General features: G+C 48.5%; 1 protein-coding gene across 7 annotated transcripts in view; it reads right to left on the reverse strand.

Annotated features, from left to right (window-relative positions):
* C5H18orf63 (chromosome 5 C18orf63 homolog) overlaps positions 1-24848 on the reverse strand; it is a 506655-nt gene that overhangs the window by 113450 nt on the left and 368357 nt on the right. For 6 of the 7 annotated variants that reach the window (XM_063923371.1, XM_063923370.1, XM_063923373.1 and 3 more), the window contains one exon: positions 18697-18773. The exons of the other annotated variant lie outside the window; for it this stretch is intronic. In XM_063923371.1, coding sequence (XP_063779441.1) covers positions 18697-18773 — 77 coding nt within the window. The remainder of the gene's footprint in view (positions 1-18696; positions 18774-24848) is intronic. 7 annotated transcript variants of the gene reach the window in all.

Consider the following 24848-nt stretch of genomic DNA (forward strand, 5'->3'; position numbering starts at 1 on the left):
TTACATACAAATCTGAATTAGGCCCTTTGTATAATCAAATCAGGACACATGCGCAGTTAGACTAAGGGGTATATTCAAGAAGAGTTGGGTCCATTTCGACATGCAGTTGTCGGAATGTACCCGACAACCCCTATTCAAAGAGCGGCCAAATCCTACCGTCGGATTTGGCCGTTCCCGGTGTCCTGTCCGGCTGCTGCTGTCAGCGGCTGCCGGGTGCGCCTGGGGAGAGCCGTCAGCGGCGCTGGGGGGGAGCTGTCAGTGGCGCCGGGGGGGAGCTGTCAGCAGCTGCCATGGGAAGGGGGGGGGATGTCTGCGGCGGTGCGGGGGAGCAGCGGAGGAGGAGACGGAGCGGAAGAGAGGAGGAGACGGGGGGATGTAAGGAGGAGACGGGGTGAGCAGCGGCTGCAGCAGCGTAACTGGATGCTCACGGCAGTGTCCACCCGGCTCCAGCAAGCGGGATCTCGCTTGCTGGAGCTGGGTGGACGCTGCCGTTAGCGGAGGCGGTACCCCATCCTCCTGCTAACTTCACTATTGGAGCCGGGTGAACGCTGCTGGGTTCCTGCTCTCCCCGCTGCCCCCCCCCCCCCCCCCACCACCGTCTCCTGCTCTCAGCTCTCTCATCTCAATCCGTGGGTTTGGCCCCGCTCCCGACAATGCACGCGTGCATTCCGACAAGTGAAAAACGGGGCCGTAATGAATAGGTCGGAACCCCTTTCGACCTAAAACTGTTGGAAGCTGCCGTTTTTCCGACAAGACGACAGCTTCCGACTGTTATTGAAAATACTCCTTAGACGCAGAAGAAAAACCATTGCCAGTTTTGTGAATATCAGCATAGCATGTCACCCTGAATTAGACCCTCAGTGCTTTAAAGCACTACGGAATGCCCCCTCAGTAAATATATATATATATATATATATATATATATATATCCCAGATGGGACTGGCACTCTCCTGTCAGGCGTCAGGGACCTCGGTGCCTTCTGTGGTAAACATGCAGGATTCCAGAAAGAAACAGCGCGGCACTCGAGGATTTGGTAAAAGGTACAAAGTGTATTCGAAAAAAAGTTTACAGGGAGCCGACGTTTCGGGGCTCACATGCCCCTTTGTCAAGGTGTGTAACAGTGACTAGGTGTGAGTGCTTACCTTATATCCCCGTGGAGTCCGTCAGTGCACAGGTGTGTGGCCGGAGACGCGACGGAGCCGCCGTACTTCCGGTCGCGGCTGGGTGACGTCAAAGTGAGTGCGCCCGTTACTATGGCAACTGGGACGCCAGTGGTCATGTTATTACATGTGGTGCACTTGGGGCACCTGTAGCAACCGGGAGCCTTGGTAAGGAAAGTAGAGGGTCGTTGTACCTCATTCTGGAACCCCGTGATGTCCGAGTGCACGATGATGTCCTTTATGCTTGCACCCGGGTCACTTCGAGTCCCATAGAGATGATTGGTTCCCCAGGTGTTATGGTTCCTAGTATCTTACACTTGCACTTTTTCTCTCTAGTTTGGCACTGATGCTAGTTACGTCACCGCTGCAGCGAACGGCACTTGGCGTCCCAGTTGCCATAGTAACGGGCGCACTCACTTTGACGTCACCCAGCCGCGACCGGAAGTACGGCGGCTCCGTCGCGTCTCCGGCCACACACCTGTGCACTGACGGACTCCACGGGGATATAAGGTAAGCACTCACACCTAGTCACTGTTACACACCTTGACAAAGGGGCACGTGAGCCCCGAAACGTCGGCTCCCTGTAAACTTTTTTTCGAATACACTTTGTACCTTTTACCAAATCCTCGAGTGCCGCTGTTTCTTTCTGGAATCCTATATATATATATATATATATATATAGTAAATATTTATATACATTTACAAAACCAAGAGGATGTTCTCATTGGAGAGAGAGGTACACAGAGAATTTCTTTTGGTTATATCAAGATCCAGTGTGTAATACTGGCGGTCGGGATTCGGTCTGTAATACCGGTGGTCGGGATCCCAACGGTGAGGAGACCGACGCTGGAATCCCGACAGCCGGATTCCCGGCGGGGAGCATAGTGAGCGCCCTCATAGACCTGCTGCGCTCTCCATAACACTATTATATTTTCCCTCGGGTGGTTGCGTGGACCACCACCCGACTGGGAACTGGGGGCTTTGGTTGGGATTCCGACAGGCGGCATTTCGCCAGCTGTCAGGATTTTGGCGTCTGACTCCTGACTGCCTGGATCCCGACGGCCGGTAAATTAACTGCACCCCATATAAGTTGGATATCGTTTTAAATTCCACAGCCCGTTGGGTTGGCTATTTGATGCATCATGTATAATCTGTTGAACGCTGCATGCTCCATCACTAAGGGGCAATATTATTGTCGCAAGCTCATGCCCTTAAGGGTGTGGCAACATTTTTTTTAAAACATCAGCCCTACATGTTGTAAAACGGACAGCCTTTAAAATATATCAATAAGTAAGCATATTTTTGGTCTATATATATTTTAAATATTTTTTTTATATCTTACTAATATTGGCCTATGGGCTTTATTTCTTGGGTGTTTTTAGAACCTGTTATGAACTTATTCATAAATTCAGGCATCTCATTGGAATCATCAGAAGATATCACATAAGAGGACTTTATTTGATGGATATTGTTATCCTGACAAGATACAGATATTATGGACATTTCAGCTAAAATCTTAAATATTACAATCTAGTTCACATGGGCATTTCGTCCAGCATTGAATCTTGTAAAGGTTTATTACTGGATTTTGTTTCTAATTATTATTCATATGAACTATTAAGAGATGTTTTGTACAGTATATCCTATAAATATACCCCATTTGATCCAGAGCATATACAGGATATTTTAGTGATGTTTTGTACTATTATAAATATATTTCTATAAGTGTAAAAATAGGATTTTAATTACCTACCAGTAAATCCTTTTCTCATAGTCCGTAGAGGATACTGGGGTCCATATAGTACCATAGGGTATAGACGGGTCCACTAGGAGCCATGGGCACTTTAAGAATTTGATAGTGTGGGCTGGCTCTTCCCTCTATGCCCCTCCTACCAGACTCAGTCTAGGAAATTGTGCCCGAGGAGACGGACATACTTTGAGAGAAGGATAGATAAGGATAGTGGTGAGATTTCGAACCAGCTCACACAACAAGAGGAAAGCCAAGCTAACCAAACTTGAAACAGGAACAGCTATGGCTGAACCAACATTACTTAACCAAGTAACCCTAATCCTATTTTCTCATATGTCCTAGAAGATACAGGGGTCCATTTAGTACCATGGGGATGTACCACAGCTCCCAAACAGGGTGGGAGAGTGCTGAGGTTCCTGGAGAACTGATTGACCAAACTGAAGGTCCTCAGAGGCCAAAGTATCGAACTTGTAGAACTTAGCAAACGTGGTTGAACCTGGCCAAGTAGCTGCTCGGCAGAGCTGTAAAGCCGAGACACCCCGGGCAGCCGCCCAGGAAGAACCCACCAACCTAGTAGAGTGGGCCTGTACAAATTTTGGACACGGCAAACTTGACGTGGAATAAGCGTGCTGGATAGTAAGTCTGGTCCAGAATGCAATTGTCTGCTTTGAAGCAGGACACCCAATCCTATTGGGATCATAGAGAACAAACAGCGAGTCCATCTTTCTGTGACGAGCTGTTCTTTTTACATACAACTTCAAAGCCCTCACAACATCCAAAGACTTTGAAGTAGCACAGGTGTCGGAGACAACCGGAACCACAATAGGTTGGTTGATGTGAAATGCGGACACCACTTTAGGAAGAAATTGCTGATGAGTTCTGAGTCCTCATGGAAAATTAAATAGGGACTTTTGTGAGACAAAGCCCCCAGCTCCGACACACGTCTTGCTGAAGCCAAGGCCAACAGTGTGACGGTCTTCCACGATAAGATATTTTACGTCCACCTCCTGTAACGGTTCAAACCAGTCCGATTGGGGGAACTGCAGCACCACATTGAGATCCCAAGGTGCCGTGGGAGGCACAAAGGGAGGTTGGATGTGCAGAACACCTTTTAAGAACATCTGGACCTCAGGGAGAGAAGCCAATTGTTTCTGAAAGAAAATGGACAAGGCTGAAATCTGGACTTTTATGGAGCCCAGACGCAGGCCCATCCAAATACGATGGTAATGCTTAGACGTTACCCCCTTCCTGGCTTGGATCATAAGGGGTCATTCCAACCCGTTCGCACGCTTCTGGTTGTCGCAGTGGTGCAAACGGGTCGGGTCTGCGCCTGCACAACGGCCGCAATGTGCACGCTTCGTTGCCCAGCGACGGCCGCAAGAAGATTGACAGCAGGAAGGCATTCTGGGGCGGCAACTCACCGTTTTCTGGGAGTGGTGTGTCCAACGCAGGCATGTCCAGGTGTTTGGAGGGCGGATGTCTGAGGTCAATTCCGGGACCTGCATCGCTGGATCGCTCGCACAGGGTAAGTAACTGTTACCCTGGTCTAGTTCTGCACAAAACTTTTTTTGCATAGCAGGGCTGCACAAGCGTTTGCAGCCTTGCTATGCAAAAAAGCCATCCCCCATAGGCGGTGTCGAGTTGATCCTGTTGCAGAAGATCCTCGCGAAGAGGTAGAGGCCACGGATCTTCGAGGAGCATCTCCAGAAGGTCCGTGTACAGGCCCTTCGAGGCCAGTCCAGAGCAATGAGTATTGCTTAAACCTTTCCCCATTTTCTACGTTTTAGAATTATTGGGATCAGAGGAAGTGGAGGAAACACGTACACCATCGGATAGACCCATGGAGTTGTAAGGGCGTCTATCGCCACTGCCTGTGTGTCTCTCGACCTGGAACAATACCGCCTGCGCTTCTTGTTGAGACGAGAGGCCATCATGTCGATCTGTGGATATCCCCCATCGACTTGTCAAGCACCTGAACACTTCTGGGTGAAGGCTCCACTCCCCCGGGTGCAGGTCGTGTCTGCTGAGGAAGTCTGCTTTCCAGTTGTCAACTCCCGGAATGAAGACTGCTGACAATGCCACAGCGTTTCTTTCTGCCCAGAGGAGAATTCTGGACACCTCTGACATTGCTGCTCTGCTTTTCATTCCGCCCTGTCGGTTTATGGGGGTCATTCCGACCCATTCACACGCAGCGGTTTGTCGCTGCGGTGAGAAAGGGGTCAGGAATGCGCATGCGTGGCGGCCGCACTGTGCACGTTACGTCGCGGCCAATGAAGAAAGTGGTCGCAGAGCCGACCGCAAGAAGATTGACAGAAAGAAGGCATTCCTGGGCGTCACCAGACCGTTTGGAGCCGTTTTCGAGGAGTGGTGAAGAAAACGCAGGCGTGTCCAGGAGAACTGTCTGACGTCAAAGCCGGCCCCAGCATCGCTGAGATCGTCACACAGGGTAAGTATGTCCAGGGCTAGTCTTGTTTTGCTTGAAATTTTTTTAGCTTAGCAGGGCTGCACGAGCGATCGCAGCCCTGCTAAGCTAAAATACACTCCCCCATAGGCGTGGATTAGTTGATTGCAGCAGCAGCAAAAAGTTGCTGGCTGCGATCAACTCGGAATGACCACCTATGTACGTTACTGCCGTCACATTGTCCGACTAGACCTGAATTTCCTGATCTTGAAGAAGATGTGAGGCCTGCAGAAGGGCATGGTATATGGCCCTGAGTTCCAGAATGTTGATTGGAAGGATGACTTCCTGACTTGACCATCTTCACTGAAACTGCACCCCCTGAGTGACTGCTCCCCAACCTCTGAGGCTTGCCTCTGTGGTTACCAGAATCCAGTCTGAATTCTGAACCTCCATCCTGCGTTGAGGTGAGAAGACTGTAGCCACCACCGACTGGAGATCCTGGCCTTTGGCGACAGACGGATCCTCTGGTGCATGTGAAGATGCGATCCGGACCATTTGTCCAACAGATCGAGCTGGAAGGGTCTTGCGTGAAACCTTCCATATTGAAGTACATCGTAAGAGGCCACCATTTTCCCCAGAAGGCGAATGCACAGATGCACCGACACTCGGGTTGGCTTCAGGACATCCGAACCATCGACTGGATTACCAATGCCTTTTCCAACGGAAGGAACACCTTTTGTGACTCCGTGCCCAGTATCATTCCCAATAATGGGAGCCTCCGTGTTGGCTCTAGGTGAGATTTCGGAAGGTTCAGAATCCACCTGTGATCCTGGAGTAGTTTGGTTGAGAGACTAGTGCTGTCCAGCAACCTTTTCCTGTGCAGCGCTTTTATCAGGCTCAGTACTAACCGCTCTTCATTCTTCTGGCTCTGTTAGGGGTGGGGGAATGCTGCGGGAATGTACGCTCGCCGTGGTTGGGCTTGCGAATAGTTCCCTCAGGAGCTCAGTGTCCTATCAGCGGGGGAACGGGACCATTAACCCTTCAAGAGGTTGGGCCGTTCCCCACCCTAAGTCCCACAAAGCAGACAGGCTGGTGTCAACCAGCCCTGCCTGAAAATAACAAACATAGAAAATAAATGCATAAAACTCTTCAGGAGCTTCCTTCAGCGTGACCGGCTCCTCCGGGCACATTTTCTAAACTGAGTATGGTAGGAGGGGCATAGAGGGAGGAGCCAGCCCACACTATCAAATTCTTAAAGTGCTTATGGCTCCTAGTGGACCCGTCTATACCCCATGGTACTAAATGGACCCAAGTATCCTCTAGAACATAAGAGAAATGAAAATACTGAATATATATAAACAGTAGATATTGGCGGCACTCACAGGCTTTAACATAAAAAAACCACTGAGACAGTGTTGATGGTCAACGTTTCAATTTACCACATAAACGTTGACCAGCAACACTGTATCAGTGTTTTCTTTGATGTTAAAGCCTGTGAGTGCCGCCAATATCGATTGTTTGTATTGTTACCCTGGAGGGCACCAAGGTGGATGGACTGTGGAGTGCCGAGCACTTGCATCATACATACACACACACACACAATGAGTTTTATGGTAAGAACTTACCTTTGTTACAACTCTTTCTGTGAGGTACACTAAGCTCCACAAGGATTGGACAAAGGGGTGTAGAGTAGGATCTTGATCCGAGGCACCAACAGGCTCAAAGCTTTGACTGTTCCCAGAATGCACAGCGCCGCCTTCTATATCACCCCGCCTCCCAGCACAGGAGCTCAGTTTTTAGTTAACCAGCCCAATGCAGTAGCAGGAAAAGAAACGACAACGGTTAGTAGCCACATACACCACACTCTCACGACAAGAGAAGTGTCAGCGGCTAATGCCATACCAACCCAAAGAAGCTAAGTGCGTCAGGGTGGGCGCCTTGTGGAGCCCAGTGTACCTCGCAGAAAGAGTTTTAACAAAGGTAAGTTCTTACCATAAAACTCATTTTCTGCTGCGAGGTACACTGGGCTCCACAAGGATTGGACAATGGGGATGTCCTAAAGCAGTTCCTTATGGGAGGGGATGCACTGTAGCGGGCACAAGAACCCGGCGTCCAAAGGAAGCATCCTGGGAAACGGCAGTATCGAAGGCATAGAACCTTATGAACGTTTTCCCAGAAGACCACGTAGCCGCCTTGCACAATTGTTCAAGGGTCGCACCACGTTGGGCCGCCCAAGAAGGTCCAACAGACCGAGTAGAATGGGCCTTAATGTGAACAGGAGCAGAGAGACCAGCCTTCACATAAGCATGTGCAATCACCATTCTAATCCATCTGGCCAGGGTCTGCTTGAGAGCAGGCCAGCCATGTTTGTGAAATCCAAACAAAACAAAGAGAGAATCAGATTTTCGGATAGAAGCAGTTCTCTTCACATAGATACGGAGAGCCCGTACCACATCCAAAGACCGCTCTTTGTGAGACAAATCAGGAGAGCCAAAGGCGGAACTACAATCTCCTGATTAAGGTGAAATGAAGAACACCACCTTAAGGGAAAGCCACTTAAAGTCAGCTGAACCAAGGGGTTCAAACGGAGGCTCCTGCAATGCCTCCAAAACCACCAACAAGTCCCAACGAGCCACAGGCGGGACATAGGGAGGTTGGATACGCAACACACCTTGAGTGAAAGTATGAACATCAGACAAAGTCGCAAATTTTCTCTGAAACCACACCGAAAAGGCAGAAATATGAACCTTTAGGGAGGCCAGATGCAGGCCCAACTCTAGGCCTTGCTGCAGAAAAGCCAAAGGCTTGGCTGTACTAAACTTGGAAGCGTCATAATTGTTAGATGCGCACCAAACAAAGTAAGAATGCCAGACCCTATGGTAAATCCGAGCAGAAGCCGGTTTCCGGGCCCGCAACATAGTTTTAATGACCTCTTCAGAAAACCCTTAGCCCTCAAGACGGAAGCTTCAAGAGCCACGCCGTCAAAGACAGCCGGGCTAGGTCCTGGTAGACACAGGGGCCCTGAACAAGGAGGTCTGGGCGTTGTGGAAGTAGAATTGAACGCTCTGGCGATAGGCCCTGCAGGTCTGAGAACCAGTGCCGTCTGGGCCACGCTGGAACTATGAGAAGCAGATTTCCTTTTTCTTGCTTGAACTTCCGAATTACCCTGGGCAGGAGTGACACCGGAGGGAACACATATGGCAGCCGAAACCTCCACAGCACCGCCAGCGCATCCACGAATGCTGCTTGAGGATCCCTTGTCCTTGCTTCGAAGACCGGAACCTTGTGATTGTGTCGAGACGCCATCAGATCCACGTCTGGAAGACCCCACTTTTCCACGAGGAGTTGAAACACTTCTGGATGGAGGCCCCACTTGCCGGCATGCACGTCCTGACGACTGAGAAAGTCTGCTTCCCAATTCAGGACTCCCGGAATGAATATTGCCGATATGGCCGGTAGATGGCGTTCCGCCCAACGTAGAATCCGTGAGACTTCCTTCATTGCCAAACGGCTTCGAGTGCCGCCTTGATGATTTATGTAAGCCACTGTGGTGGCGTTGTCCGACTGTACTTGAACAGGATGGTTCTGAATTAAATGCTGGGCCAGGTTCAACGCATTGAAGACCGCCCGCAATTCCAGAATTTTGATCGAGAGGAGAGATTCCTCCTTGGTCCACCGACCCTGAAGGGAGTGTTGCTCCAGCACCGCGCCCCAACCTCTTAGACTGTCATCTGTCATCAACAGGACCCAGTTGGATATCGTCCCCCCTGCACAATTGTTGGTCCCGGAGCCACCAGTGTAGCGACAGACGGACCTCCGGAGTCAAGAAGATCATTTGAGATCTGATCCGGTGAGGCAGGCCGTCCCACTTGGCTAGAATCAGCCTCTGGAGGGGGCGAGAATGGAATTGAGCATACTCCACCATGTCGAATGCTGATACCATTAGGCCCAGCACCTGCATTGCCGAATGTATCGACACTTGCGGACGAGAAAGGAAGCAACGAATCCTGTCCTGAATCTTCAGGACTTTCTCCTGAGACAAGAACAACCTCTGGTTGTGAGTGTCCAACAACGCTCCCAGGTGCACCATGCTCTGAGCAAGGACCAGGGAGGATTTCTTCCAGTTGATGAGCCACCCGTGGGTGAAACCGGACCATCATATCCAGATGACGCAGGAGAAGATCTGGGGAATTTTCCAGGATTAACAAGTCATCCAGATACGGCAGTATCCTGACCCCTTGACGGCGGAGTACCACCGTAATCATCGCCATAACTTTGGTGAAGACTCGCGGAGCCGTTGTTAAACCAAAAGGTAACGCCCGAAACTGGTAATGTAGGTTGCCAATAGCGAACCTCAGGTATTGTTGATGAGAAACTGCTATAGGAATATGCAGGTAAGCATCCTGTATGTCCTGGGAGACCATGTAGTCCCCAGGTTCCAAGGCCAGAACTATAGAGCGAAGGGTTTCCATACGGAACTTGGAAACCTTCACAAACCTGTTCAATGCCTTGAGGATGAGAATGGGCCGGGAGGATCCATTCGGTTTCGGGACTAGAAACAGCAGAGAATAGTACCCCCGGCCCCTCTGAGCAAGAGGCACCTGTACGACGACTCCTGTATCCAGGAGGGTCTGTACCACCGAGTGTAGAGTTTTTGCCTTTGTCTGGTCCAAAGGGACGTCTGTCTGGCAAAATCGATGAGGGGGTCGGTATTTGAAGGCTATGGTGTAACCTCGAGTGACGACTTCCCGCACCCAGGCATCTGAAGTGGTCATCAACCATTCCTGGGTATACCCTAGAAGCCGGCCCCCCACCCTGGGATCCCCCAGGGGGAGGCCCGCCCCATCATGCGGCAGGCTTATCAGTCTTGGCAGCTGGCTGACGGGCAGCCCAGGCTCTTTTGGGCTTCGGCTTACCAGGTTTGGAAGTGTGGGCCTGCTTATGGTACGCCTGACCTTTTGCTTTACCTGAAGGACGAAAGGGGCGAAAGGACATACCTTTAGCCTTCGACACAGAAGGAGCGGTATTAGGCAGACAGGCAGTTTTGGCAGTAGCCAAGTCAGCCACAATCTTATTTAAGTCCTCCCCAAACAGAATATCTCCCTTGAAAGGGAGTACCTCCAGGGTTTTTCTAGAGTCCCGATCCACAGACCAGGATCTCAGCCACAATATCCGGCGAGCCAGGACTGACGTAGTAGAGGCCTTGGCTGCTAGGATACCGGCATCAGAAGCCGCCTCTTTAATATATCGAGAAGCTGTGACAATATATGACAAGCATTGTCTAGCATGGTCAGAAGAGATTTCAGCTTCTAACTCCAAGGCCCATGCTTCAATAGCCTCTGCAGCCCATGTAGCTGCAATAGTGGGCCTTTGTGCAGCACCCGTGAGGGTGTACATCGCTTTCAGACAACCCTCCACACGTTTATCCATAGGCTCTTTTAGAGACGTGACGGTAGTGACAGGTAGAGCTGAGGAAACCACCATCCTAGCCACATGTGAGTCCACTGGAGGAGGCGTTTCCCAATTTTTAGACAGCTTTGGCGCGAGGGGATAGCGAGCCAGCATCTTCTTTTGAGGCACAAACTTCGTACCCGGGTTTTCCCAGGGTTCCTGACGTATATCCACTAGGTGGTCAGAGTGAGGTAAAACTTGCTTAACCACCTTCTGACGCTTGAACCTATCTGGTTTCTTAGGAGGGACGGATGGCTTGGGATCATCCGTAATCTGCAGAATTAACATAATAGCCTCCAAAAGATCAGGAACATCCACATGTGAACTACCCTCCCCATCAGCCGTATCTGAGTCAGAACCTGAGGAGTCAGTACATGTGCCGTCTTCATCAGACGAGGTGTCAGTGACAGCAGTGGATTGTGAGGAGATAAGCGCTCGCTTAGAGGACCTCTTAGTAATAGTCAAGGACTGGTTCAACTTCTTTAATTGAGCAGATAAATTGTCAAGTAATAGTCAAGGACTGGTTCAACTTCTTTAATTGAGCAGATAAATTGTCCGCCCACGGCGGGTTAGCTGCAGGGACCACATACGGTTATACCGGCATTGGGGGTCCCTTAGGGGGAGTTAGTTTATGAACTAGCGTATGCAGAAGCGTGGAAAAAGCGTCTCACGGTGGGTCAGTATGTGCCTCCGTTGCCACAGTCCCACTGGGGGGCAAGGAGCCCCCAGAACCAGAGCCCACAGCTGCTATATTCTCCTCATATGGCCCCGTGGCGTCAGCAACACCGGCAGTGTGTTCAGCCCCAGAACCGTTACCCTCAGAAGCAGACATGATATAACTTGCAGTATGAGGTTAACACAGTACAATTATCAGCAGCACTATACCTCTAAACCCAAACCCCTGCGTAGTGTAGTCAGCACTAGCAGAGATAAAGGAGAGATATGGTGACTAAATCACAGAGAAAAAATAAGAATTTACTCACCGGTAATTCTATTTCTCGTAGTCCGTAGTGGATGCTGGGAACTCCGTAAGGACCATGGGGAATAGACGGCTCCGTAGGAGACTGGGCACATCTAAAGAAAGATTTAGGACTATCTGGTGTGCACTGGCTCCTCCCCCTATGACCCTCCTCCAAGCCTCAGTTAGGACACTGTGCCCGGAAGAGCTGACACAATAAGGAAGGATTTTGAATCCCGGGTAAGACTCATACCAGCCACACCAATCACACCGCATAACTCGTGATAGGAACCCCGGTTAACAGTATGATAACAAAAGGAGCCTCTGAACAGATGGCTCGCAATAACAACCCGATTTGTGTAACAATAACTATTTACAAGTATTGCAGACAATCCGCACTTGGGATGGGCGCCCAGCATCCACTACGGACTACGAGAAATAGAATTACCGGTGAGTAAATTCTTATTTTCTCTGACGTCATAGTGGATGCTGGGAACTCCGTAAGGACCATGGGGATTATACCAAAGCTCCCAAACGGGCGGGAGAGTGCGGATGACTCTGCAGCACCGAATGAGAGAACTCCAGGTCCTCCTCAGCCAGGGTATCAAATTTATAGAATTTGGAAACGTGTTTGCCCCTGACCAAGTAGCAGTTCGGCAAAGTTGTAAAGCCGAGACCCCCTTGGGCAGCCGCCCAAGATGATCCCACCTTCCTTGTGGAATGGGCTTTTACAGATTTAGGCTGCGGTAGTCCCACCGCAGAATGCGCCAGCTGAATAGTGCTACAAATCCAGCGCGCGATAGTCTGCTTAGAAGCAGGAGCACCCAGGTTGTTGGGTGCATACAGGATAAACAGCGAGTCAGTTTTCCTGACTCCAGCCGTCCTGGAAACATACATTTTCAGGGCCCTGACTACGTCCAGTAACTTGGAATCCTCCAAGCCCCTAGTAGCCGCAGGCACCACAATAGGCTGGTTCAAGTGAAACGTTGATACCACCTTCGGGAGAAACTGAGGACGAGTCCTCAACTCTGCCCTATCCATATGGAAAATCAGATAAGGGCTTTTATAGGACAAAGCCGTCAATTCTGACACACGCCTGGCCGAAGCCAGGGCCAACAGCATGACCACTTTCCACCTGAGATATTTCAAATCCACAGTCTTAAGTGGTTCAAACCAATGTGATTTCAGGAACTCCAAAACCACATTGAGATCCCAAGGTGCCACTGGGGGCACAAAAGGAGGCTGAATATGCAGAACTCCTTTGACAAAAGTCTGAACTTCAGGCAGTGAAGCCAGTTCTTTCTGGAAGAAAATCGACAGGGCCGAAATCTGGACCTTAATGGACCCCAATTTGAGGCCCAACGTCACCCCTGCTTGCAGGAAATGCAGGAATCGACCCAGTTGAAATTCCTCCGTTGGGGCCTTCCTGGCCTCACACCAAGCAACATATTTCCGCCAAATGCGGTGATAATGTTTTGCGGTGACATCCTTCCTGGCTTTGATCAGGGTAGGGATGACTTCCTCCGGAATGCCCTTTTCCTTCAGGATCCGGTGTTCAACCGCCATGCTGTCAAACGTAGTCGCGGTAAGTCTTGGAACAGACAGGGCCCCTGCTGCAGCAGGTCCTGTCTGAGCGGCAGAGGCCAAGGGTCCTCTGAAAGCATCTCTTGAAGTTCCGGGTACCAAGCTCTTCTTGGCCAATCCGGAACCACGAGTATAGTTTTCACTCCTCGCCTTCGTATTATTCTCAGTACCTTGGGAATGAGAGGCAGAGGAGGAAACACATAAACCGACTGGTACACCCACGGTGTTACTAGAGCGTCCACAGCGATCGCCTGAGGGTCCCTTGACCTGGCGCAATATCTTTTTAGCTTTTTGTTGAGGCGGGACGCCATCATGTCCACCTGTGGTCTTTCCCAACGGTTTACCAGCATTTGGAAGACTTCTGGATGAAGTCCCCATTCTCCCGGGTGGAGGTCGTGCCTGCTGAGGAAGTCTGCTTCCCAGTTGTCCACTCCCGGAATGAACACTGCTGTCAGTGCTAACACATGATTTTCCGCCCATCGGAGAATCCTTGTGGCTTCTGCCAATGCCCTCCTGCTTCTTGTGCCGCCCTGTCTGTTTACATGGGCGACCGCCGTGATGTTGTCTGATTGGATCAGTACCGGCTGGTTCTGAAGCAGGGGCCTTGCTTGGCTTAGGGCATTGTAAATGGCCCTTAGATCCAGAATATTTATGTGAAGCGAAATCTCCTGATTTGACCACAGTCCTTGGAAATTTCTTCCCTGTGTGACTGCACCCCAGCCCCGAAGGCTGGCATCCGTGGTCACCAGGACCCAGTCCTGTATTCCGAATCTGCGGCCCTCTAGTAGATGAGCCCTCTGCAGCCACCACAGCAGCGACACCCTGGTCCCTGCCAACAGGGTTATCCGCTGTTGCATCTGGAGATGGGACCCGGACCATTTGTCCAACAGGTCCCACTGGAAAGTCCTTGCGTGGAACCTTCCGAATGGAATTGCTTCGTACGAAGCTACCATTTTTCCCAGGACTCGTGTGCATTGATGTACCGACACCTGTCCCGGTTTTAGGAGGTCTCTGACTAGAGATGACAACTCCTCGGCTTTTTCCACTGGAAGAAACACTTTTTTCTGGTCTGTGTCCAGAATCATTCCCAGGAACAGAAGACGTTTCGTCGGGACCAGCTGTGACGTTGGAATATTGAGAATCCAGCCGTGCTGTTGCAGCACTTCCCGAGAAAGTGCTACCCCCACTACCAACTGTTCCTTGGACCTCGCCTTTATCAGGAGATCGTCCAAGTACGGGATAATTAAAAACTCCCTTCTTGCGAAGGAGTATCATCATGTCGGCCATTACCTTGGTAAAGACCCTCGGTGCCGTGGATAACCCAAACGGCAGCGTCTGGAACTGATAGTGACAGTCCTGTACCACAAACCTGAGGTACTCCTGGTGAGGAGGGTAAATGGGGACATGCAGGTAAGCATCCTTGATGTCCAGAGAGACCCTGTAATCCCCCTCGTCCAGGTTCGCAATAACCGCCCTGAGCGATTCCATCTTGAACTTGAATCTTTTGATATATGTGTTCAAGGATTTTAAATTTAATATGGGTCTCACCGAACCTTCCGGTTTCGGTACCACAAACATTGTGGAATGGTAACCCTTTCCTTGTTGAAGGAGGGGTACCTTGACAATCACTTGCAGTGAATACAGTTTTTAGATAACCACCACACTGCCTCCCTGGCAGAGGGAGTTGCCGGTAAGGCAGATTTTAGGAAACGGCGGGGGGGAGACGTCTCGAATTCCAGCCTGTACCCCTGAGATACTGTTTGAAGAACCCCGGGATCCACCTGTGAGAGAGCCCACTGTGCGCTGAAATTTTTGAGACGGGCCCCCACCGTACCCGGGTCCGCCTGAGCAGTCCCAGCGTCATGCTGTGGACTTACCGGACGCAGGGGAGGACTTCTGCTCTTGGGAACTAGCTGTGTGCTGCAGCTTTTTCCCTCTACCTTTTCCTCTTGGCAGAAAAGATGAGCCTCCAGCCCTCTTGCTTTTCTGGGGCCGAAAGGACTGTACCTGATAATACAGTGCTTTCTTTTTCTTGTGGGGTAGCTTGTGGCAACCAGTTTGATTTCCCAGCAGTAGCTGTGGAAACGAGGTCTGAAAGACCATCCCCAAACAGTTCCACCCCCTTATAGGGCAAAACTTCCATGTGCCGTTTTGAATCGGCATCGCTTTTACATAGCGCTTATTTGTGATGCCAGCCGGCAAATATCCCTCTGTGCATCACGCATGTATAAGACAGCGTCTTTTATATGCTCTATTGTCAGCAAAATATTGTCCCTATCCATAGTATTATCCGACAGGGAATCTGACCACGCAGCTGCCGCACTGCACCTCCATGCCGAGGCAATAGCTGGTCTCAATATAATGCCCGTGTGTGTGTATATAGCTTTAAGGGTAGTTTCCTGCTTTCTATCAGCAGGTTCCTTAAGGGCGGCCGTATCCGGAGACGGTAGTGCCACCTTTTTTAATAAGCGTGTCAGCGCTTTATCTACCCTAGGGGGTATTTCCCAACGTGACCTATCCTCTGGCAGAAAAGGGTACGCTGCTTAGAAATTATCAATTTCTTATCGGGGGATGTCCACGCTTCCTCACACACCTCATATTAATTTCTCAGATGCAGGAAAAACTACAGGTAGTTTTTTCTCACCAAACATAATACCCTTTTTTGTGGTACCTGGGGTATTATCAGAAATGTGTAATACATTTTTCATTGCCTCAATCATGTAACGGGTGGACCTATTGGAGGGTACACTAGTCTCATCGTCGTCGACACTGGAGTCGGTATCCGTGTCGACATCTGTGTCTGTCACTTGAGGTAGCGGGCGTTTTAAAGCCCCTGATGACATTTGAGACGCTGGAACAGGCACAAGCTGAGTAGCCGGCTGTCCTATGTCGTCAAACCTTTTGTGTAAGGAGTTGACACCTTCCATAAGTCCATCCACACAGGTGTCGACCCCGCAGGGGGTGACATCACATTCACAGGCATTTGCTCCGCCTCCACATCATTTCCCTCATCATACATGTCGACACAGCAGTACCGACACACAGCACACACACAGGGAATGCTCTGACAGAGGAGAGGACCCCACAAAGCCCTTTGGGGAGACAGAGGGAGAGTATGCCAGCACACACCAGAGCGCTATATATCACAGGGATATCACCTATAGAGAGTGTTTTCCCTTATAGCTGCATTATTATAATATACTGCGCCTAATTTTTGTGCCCCCCTCTCTTTTTAACCCTTTCTGTAGTGCAGGACTGCAGGGGAGAGCCAGGGAGCGATCCTTCCAGCTGAGCTGTGAGGGAAAATGGCGCCAGTGTGCTGAGGGAGATGGCTCCGCCCCTTTTTCGGCGGGCTTTCTCCCGCTATTTTAATAATTCTGGCAGGGGTTAATATACACCTATATAGCCCCTGGGGCTACATATGGTGTCAGTTTGCCAGCCAAGGTGCTATTTATTGCTGCTCAGGGCGCCCCCCGCCAGCGCCCTGCACCCATCAGTGACCGCAGTGTGTGGTGTGCATGAGGAGCAATGGCGCACAGCTGCAGTGCTGTGCGCTACCTTTGAGAAGACAGAAGTCTTCAGCCGCCGATTTTCCGGACCTTCTTGCTTCTGGCTCTGTAAGGGGGGCGGCGGCGCGGCCCCGGGAACGGACGACGAGGTCGGGTCCTGTGTTCGATCCCTCTGGAGCTAATGGTGTCCAGTAGCCTAAGAAGCCCCAGCTACCACCACTTGGGTAGGTTCGCTTCTTCTCCCTTTAGTCCCTCGGTGCAGTGAGCCTGTTGCCAGCAGGTCTCACTGTAAAATAAAAAACCTAAACTATACTTTCTTTCTAGGAGCTCAGGAGAGCCCCTAGTGTGCATCCAGCTCGGCCGGGCACAGAAATCTAACTGAGGCTTGGAGGAGGGTCATAGGGGGAGGAGCCAGTGCACACCAGATAGTCCTAAATCTTTCTTTAGATGTGCCCAGTCTCCTGCGGAGCCGTCTATTCTCCATGGTCCTTACGGAGTTCCCAGCATCCACTAGGACGTCAGAGAAATACGTAATACAGTATATCTTTGTGAAAATCCTATATTAGATAAAACCTGACGCACCATGCCCCCTCAGGTTATAGAATATAGGGATAGCAGGTTGAGTGAAAGACACGAAATGGACACCACTCAGCTATCAAATGCACACACAGAAAGTCACAGTTTGTACAATGCAGAGGTTATTACTGACAATAATACTGCACTGGACTAGCTTACACAGCTATATAACAATAGATATAACAGTACACAGTAGGAACTGGATGTATATCACAGGGTAATTGTACTATTAAACCCTGACTAAGTGCACTCTTTCTTAACTATCACTGTCTAAAAAGGCAGGTAGAATACTTAAGTGTCATGTAAAGGCACAGCGCTGACAACCGGGCGGCTTTACATAGGAGGATTTGCCCAAGCAGTCCCAGGGAGAGTGAGCTGAGGGATAATGGCGCCGCAGACACTGACAGGGAGTGAGGAAAAGACAGAGATGCAGCTCCAGGGCAGGAACACTTGCTAGAAATGGCGCTCTGGGGCTGGGGGAGGGGCTTCAGGTCTAAGCTTTATCCCCTCTGCTGGCAAAACCACCGGGTACTGTGGGCGATATAAGAATTGGTTTAGAGAGAAAATCTGACCTGCGCCCATGCCCTGGTGATCTAGTGGGATCGCCTGTACTGCCACAGTGTCCACCGCCAGCGCGCGCGGCCCGCCTCCCACTGACCGCGCCGGATCGCGATAAAGACCGGGTCCCGCAAGCAGGACCCACTTACCACCTCCCGAAGCGCGGCCACGCGATCCTGGAGAGCTCCAGCCGTGTGTGTCTAACGTGAAGAAAACCCGGAGCCTCCGCTGTAGGTACCCGGCAACCAGGGCTCGGGAGTGTACAGCGCTGCTGGGGAGAGCTGGAGCTGCAGCAGTGATTGTCACAAAACATTTACCACCGCTGCTGCCCTTGAAGTCTTCACTTTTTACCTCATAAAAAGCTTTTCTTAGGGCTGCTTGGAGCAGCCCCTCTGTTCAGTGCCTGCTTACTGCAGCACCAACTTACAAAACTGAGCTCCTGTGCTGGGAGGCGGGGTGATATAGGAGGCGGTGCTGTGCATTCTAGGAACAGTCAAAGCTTTGAGCCTGTTGGTGCCTCGGATCAAGATCCTACTCTACACCCCATTGTCCAATCCTTGTGGAGCCCAGTGTACCCCGCAGCAGAAATACACACACACACACACACACACACACATATATAAATATATATATACATATATACGTACGTACGTACACACACACACACACACACACACACACACACACATACATACATACATACTTACAATTATTGGTGCTAGTAATATAAGAATTTAAATCTTTGTACCTCACAGGGAGGAAGTCGGATTGTGTGCACTTGTACACTGATGCAAATTTCAGTATCTGACACATTAATGTGCAATGCTAGAACAAAAGTAGACAAATGATACACAGAAAAATGTAAAAACAAACATAGCTATAATTATTTTTTTTCCCCTTCCCAAGTACAATCATAATTATGTAGTCATCTTGATATCTGCTCAGTTCAATAAATAACATGAATAATCTCATTGTACACTGTTAAAATCTTCACTTGCATTGTATACATTTTTTTTGTATGTAAACAACATACCTTTTATATGAAAGTAGACTCTAAGCACACCATATGTATGTATATTCAGTATTTTACATAATAACATTACCTTTGAAAGTGTTAAGATTAATTATCAATTTTAAGCAGATGAAAAGTTGCAAAACATTTTATTATAAATTATGGATGTATGTTCACATTAAATTCATCCATCTGCCTTATTTTTTTCAGGTCTCTTTTCAACAGCTGTTATTTTCCACTGTTGATGGAAAATATAGTTGGCTACAGTATCAACAAGGAGCTGGTAAAATTTACAATGATTTTCTCTGGGAGTGCTGCTGAATAAATCAATGCTGCTGAAACATATTTTTACAAAGCGGTTGATCTGTAAAGAAAAATGTTAATTCATGCTAAACCTAATTCCTATTTAATATCAAAATATGAATGTGTAATGCATTTATTCAATCACTTTACCTATCGGCTAATATCTCATTTCTCTGCTGCACAATTCCCATCTCCCTTCCAAAAAACATTCTTGTCAATTATGTGTGATGTTCATCTTACAAAACCTGCTTGGTACAACACTGTAACACTGGAGAATGGAGGGGAAGGGGTTTGAATACTAGTTGATATTATAATGGTTTAGTGGCCCAGGTCTGGGGGCTACTATGCATGTATAATGTCAAATGAACGAGGGAAAGGTGAAGGGGAGAGGAGGGGTGACAGTTCCACAGTGGGGCTCTAAGGACACTGGTGGGAGATGGGTCATGCCACTTGTAATATTACCATTAGGGAATCTATTGCCACTGGGTCGTGGGAGGTACTTTATATATTGCCTATGCAGATGTTACATTTATCCTCCTAGGCATATTGTTTTTATATGTAAATATTTTTAAACATTTTTCTAAATATGTTTTTAATAAAAAAAAAAAATTCTGTGCATTTAGGGGGAAAAAACATTAGCCAGTTAAGTGTTTGATGGGCCCTACACATTAGGCGACCCGCCGCCAAGCTGCAAGATGGCCGATACGGCAGACAGGGGCGACCCGGCAGCGGGGGAAGAGGTGATGGGGGGAGTGAAGTTTCTTCACCCCATCACCCGGCTCCACAGCAGTGCAAGTTAATATGGATGAGATTGTCCATATTGGCCTGCATGCATAAGCGACCCGGTACCAACGATGTTGGTGCCTACACACTGAACGAAATGAAAGAGTTCTTGTTCATTAATCAACGAGAACGTTCATATTGTTCCGTTATATCGCCTAATGTGTAGGGCCTATAAGCCACAGAATCCGTGTACACACACCTGGAGGATACTACCAATCACAACCTACAAAATGTAAACAACACTATGGGAGGGTTATATTGTTTCTGTGCAGGGTAAATACTGTCTGCTTTATTTTTACATTGCAACTTTGATTTCAGTTTGAACACACCCCATACAAATCTAAAGGTGCATACACACGGTGCGATACTGACTTATGTGTGATTTTGACTATGTGATTCTGACTAAGCGATATTGGGGTATATGCAATTGCGGTTGAATTGCAGAAAATGTCGAAAAACGGGGCATTTTCAACACAAAAAAAAATTTGACAATGCAATACACTACTTTTCGACAAAAAAACGGACTTTTCAGATTCGACTTTTTGAATTCGACAGTTCACAAATTCGACATGTCTGCAATGGTAAAAATGCGACAAAAGTATATTCAATTGAAGAATGTCAATTCGACAACAGTGCTTTTCGACAGTAATTTCGTCAATTTCATTCCGCCTCACTTTGCTGGCGGAATCTAATAAAAAATTTTAAAAACATGCTTTTTTTGGTGTTTTTTTTTTATTGCTAATAGCATATCTATTTATATTAGAAGGGATTAGGTACTTGGTTTGTCCATTAGGATTTACAACTATTATTTATATATTTTTTTAAATAATATATTTTTTTTAACTGACTAAAATTGAGAGAGCATGGTTTTCAGTGGGAAGGGGTGGGAATGGGTTAAAATTAGTGATGAGCGGGTTCGGTTTCCGAGAAACTGAACCCACCCGAGCTTTACCTTTTTTACACGGGTCCGAGCAGACTCGGATCCTCCCGCCTTGCTCGGCTAACCCGAACGTCATCATCCCGCTGTCGGATTCTCGCGAGATTCGGATTCTATATAAGCAGCCGCGCGTCGCCGCCATTTTCACACGTGCATTGAGATTGATAGGGAGAGGACGTGGCTGGCATCCTCTCCGTTTATAATTGTAGAAGAGACAGTTGATTGCTTGTTTTATTACTAATTGTGGGGAGGATTGGGGAGCAGCTGTTAGGACTCGGAGTAGAGTGCAGAGTTTTGCGGATAGTGACCACCAGTTTTTTTTTATCCGTTCTCTGCCTGAAAAAAAACGCTCCATACCATGTCTGTACTCAGTGTGCTGCATGATATATCTGTGCTGAGTGCTCACACTGCTTAATTGTGCGGACTGGGGAGCAGCTATAGCAGGAGTACAGTGCACAGTTTTGCTGACAGTGACCACCAGTATACGTTTGTCTGCCTGAAAAACACTCCTGTGGTGGCTTTTTTTATACTAGTTTAGCAGTCTGCTGACAGTGTCCACCAGGTCCATTATACTGTATATAGCAGTACGGTAGGCCACTGCTGTACCTACCTCTGTGTCATCACTCGTCGTCCATAAGTATACTATCCATCCATCTACATTGTATACCTGTGGTGGCTTTTTTTTTTTATACTAGTACTAGTTTAGCAGTCTGCTGACAGTGTCCACCAGGTCCATTATACTGTATATAGCAGTATGGTAGGCCACTGCTGTACCTACCTCTGTGTCGTCACTCGTCGTCCATAAGTATACTATCCATCCATCTACATTGTGTACCTGTGGTGGCTTTTTTTCTTTATACTAGTTTAGCAGTTTGCTGACAGTGTCCACCAGGTCCATTTATTATACTGTATATAGCAGTACGGTAGGCCACTGCTGTACCTACCTCTGTGTCGTCACTCGTCGTCCATAAGTATACTATCCATCCATCTACATTGTATACCTGTGGTGCCTTTTAGTTGTGCGCATTAAAATATGGAGAACAAAAATGTGGAGGTTAAAAAAATAGGGAAAGATCAAGATCCCCTTCCACCTCGTGCTGAAGCTGCTGCCACTAGTCATGGCCGAGACGATGAAATGCCATCAACGTCGTCTGCCAAGGCCGATGCCCAATGTCATAGTACAGAGCATGTAAAATCCAAAACACAAAAGATCAGTAAAATGACCCAAAAATCAAAATTAAAAGCGTCTGAGGAGAAGCGTAAACTTGCCAATATGCTATTTACGACACGGAGTGGCAAGGAACGGCTGAGGCCCTGGCCTATGTTCATGGCTAGTGGTTCAGCTTCACATGAGGATGGAAGCACTCATCCTCTCGCTAGAAAAAAGAAAAGACTTAAGCTGGCAAAAGCACAGCAAAGAACTGTGCGTTCTTCGAAATCACAAATCCCCAAGGAGAGTCCAATTGTGTCGGTTGCGATGCCTGACCTTCCTCTTTTTTCTTTCATTTTTCTTTGCATCATGTGCTGTTTGGGGAGTATTTTTTTGAAGGGCCATCCTGCGTGACACTGCAGTGCCACTCCTAGATGGGCCAGATGTTTGTGTCGGCCACTTGGGTCGCTTATCTTAGTCACACAGCTACCTCATTGCGCCTCTTTTTTTCTTTGCGTCATGTGCTGTTTAATGACAATTTTTTTGAAGGGCCATCCTGTCTGACACTGCAGTGCCACTCCTAGATGGGCCAGGTGTTTGTGTCGGCCACTAGGGTCGCTTAGCTTAGTCACACAGCTACCTCATTGCGCCTCTTTTTTTCTTTGCGTCATGTGCTGTTTGGGGAGTATTTTTTTGAAGGGCCATCCTGCGTGACACTGCAGTGCCACTCCTAGATGGGCCAGATGTTTGTGTCGGCCACTTGGGTCGCTTATCTTAGTCACACAGCTACCTCATTGCGCCTCTTTTTTTCTTTGCATCATGTGCTGTTTGGGGACAATTTTTTTGAAGGGCCATCCTGTCTGACACTGCAGTGCCACTCCTAGATGGGCCAGGTGTTTGTGTCGGCCACTTGGGTCGCTTAGCTTAGCCATCCAGCGACCTCGGTGCAAATTTTAGGACTAAAAATAATATTGTGAGATGTGAGGTATTCAGAATAGACTGAAAATGAGTGGAAATTATGGTTATTGAGGTTAATAATACTATGGGATTAAAATGGCCCCCAAATTCTATGATTTAAGCTGTTTTTTAGGGTTTTTTGAAAAAAACACCCGAATCCAAAACACACTTGAATCCGACAAAAAAATTTAGGTGAGGTTTTGCCAAAACGCGTCCGAACCCAAAACACGGCCGCGGAACCAAACCCAAAACCCGAAAAATTTCCGGTGCACATCACTAGTTAAAATCACGAAAAAAATGCGTGGGGTCCCCCCTCCTAAGCATAACCAGCCTCGGGCTCTTTGAGCCGGTCCTGGTTGTAAAAATACGGGGAAAAAATGGACAGGTTATCCCCCGTATTTTTAGAACCAGCACCGGGCTCTGCGTCCGGTCCTGGTGCAAAAAATACGGGGGACAAAAAGCGTAGGGGTCCCCAATATTTTTTGAACCAGCACCGGGCTCCACTAGCTGGGGAGATAATGCCACAGCCTGGGGACACTTTTATACCTGTCCCTGCGGCCGTGACATTAAATACCCAACTAGTCACCCCTGGCCGGGGTACCCTAGAGGAGTGGGGACCCCTTAAATCAATATAGGCCAATCTAGCACCAGCGATAGCGATGCGCGGGGCTGCGCAACGCTATCACTGTGGGGGGGGGGGGGGGTACAAATGGAGCGATCATGCTTAAAATCTAATCAATCTAGTCAGATTGCTTAGATTATTGCTCCGTAAATACCCCCCTTTAAGGTGGGCATACACTATGCAGTTATCTGCCAGATAATCTGTGAATAATAATCTGTGGTTGGAATGATAATCTATGGTTGGTAATGGATGAGAGCGGGTGTAGTATGTTATGCCAGCAGCCAGGATCCCGGTGCTCAGCATACCGGTGCCGGGATCCCGACCGCCGGCATGCCGGCAGTTGGGCGAGTGTAAATGGGTCCCTTTGCGCGCTCGCCACACTGCAGACACGGTGGTGCGCTACGTGCGCCACACTATTTGTTCTCCCTCCAGGGGGGTCGTGGACCCCCAAGAGGGAGAATAATTTGCGGTATGCCGGGTGTCGGGATTTCTGTGATGGGATACTGAGCGCCGGGATCCCAACAGCCGGCATACTGAATACCACCCATGAGAGCAACTAACAATTGACCATTTGCTCCCAAACACTGTAAAATGGACAACACCTGTCGTTTATACAAATTTGTTAACTCACGGACAGGTTTTAACCATTTTCCAGTGTTTGGTAGCAAATGGTCGATTGTCAGTTGCTCTCATCCATTACCAGGTTTTCTTTCCAACCACAGATTATCTGCCATATATTTGTATAGTTCATGCCCATCTTTAGGTTTCCTTGAGAACCAGTTTTGGAAAACCTGTGTCTATAATATGAATTACCACATGTATGACTATAAATTTGACAAGGCATCCTAATTAGAGATCAAACGTAATAAAAAACAAGGACATTTCATTAAAAAACATGAGATACAACAAATTTCTGGATTGTAAACCAGACAAAAAGAGTAGCAAGATGAATATGATTGTTTATTAATTATTGCTGTTTGCTGCCAATCAACTGATGAGACTCACACATGTAAAAATGAGTGTAAACAAATGAAAACCATTAGCTTCACTGTCTGAGTGCTTATCTCCGTGCTGTAAAGTGGTACAATTGTGATTGCACAATTATCTGATACTATCCAATGTCGTCGTCGTGGTCG

This window comes from Pseudophryne corroboree, chromosome 5 (genome assembly GCF_028390025.1).
Source record: "Pseudophryne corroboree isolate aPseCor3 chromosome 5, aPseCor3.hap2, whole genome shotgun sequence".
Taxonomy (NCBI): domain Eukaryota; kingdom Metazoa; phylum Chordata; class Amphibia; order Anura; family Myobatrachidae; genus Pseudophryne; species Pseudophryne corroboree.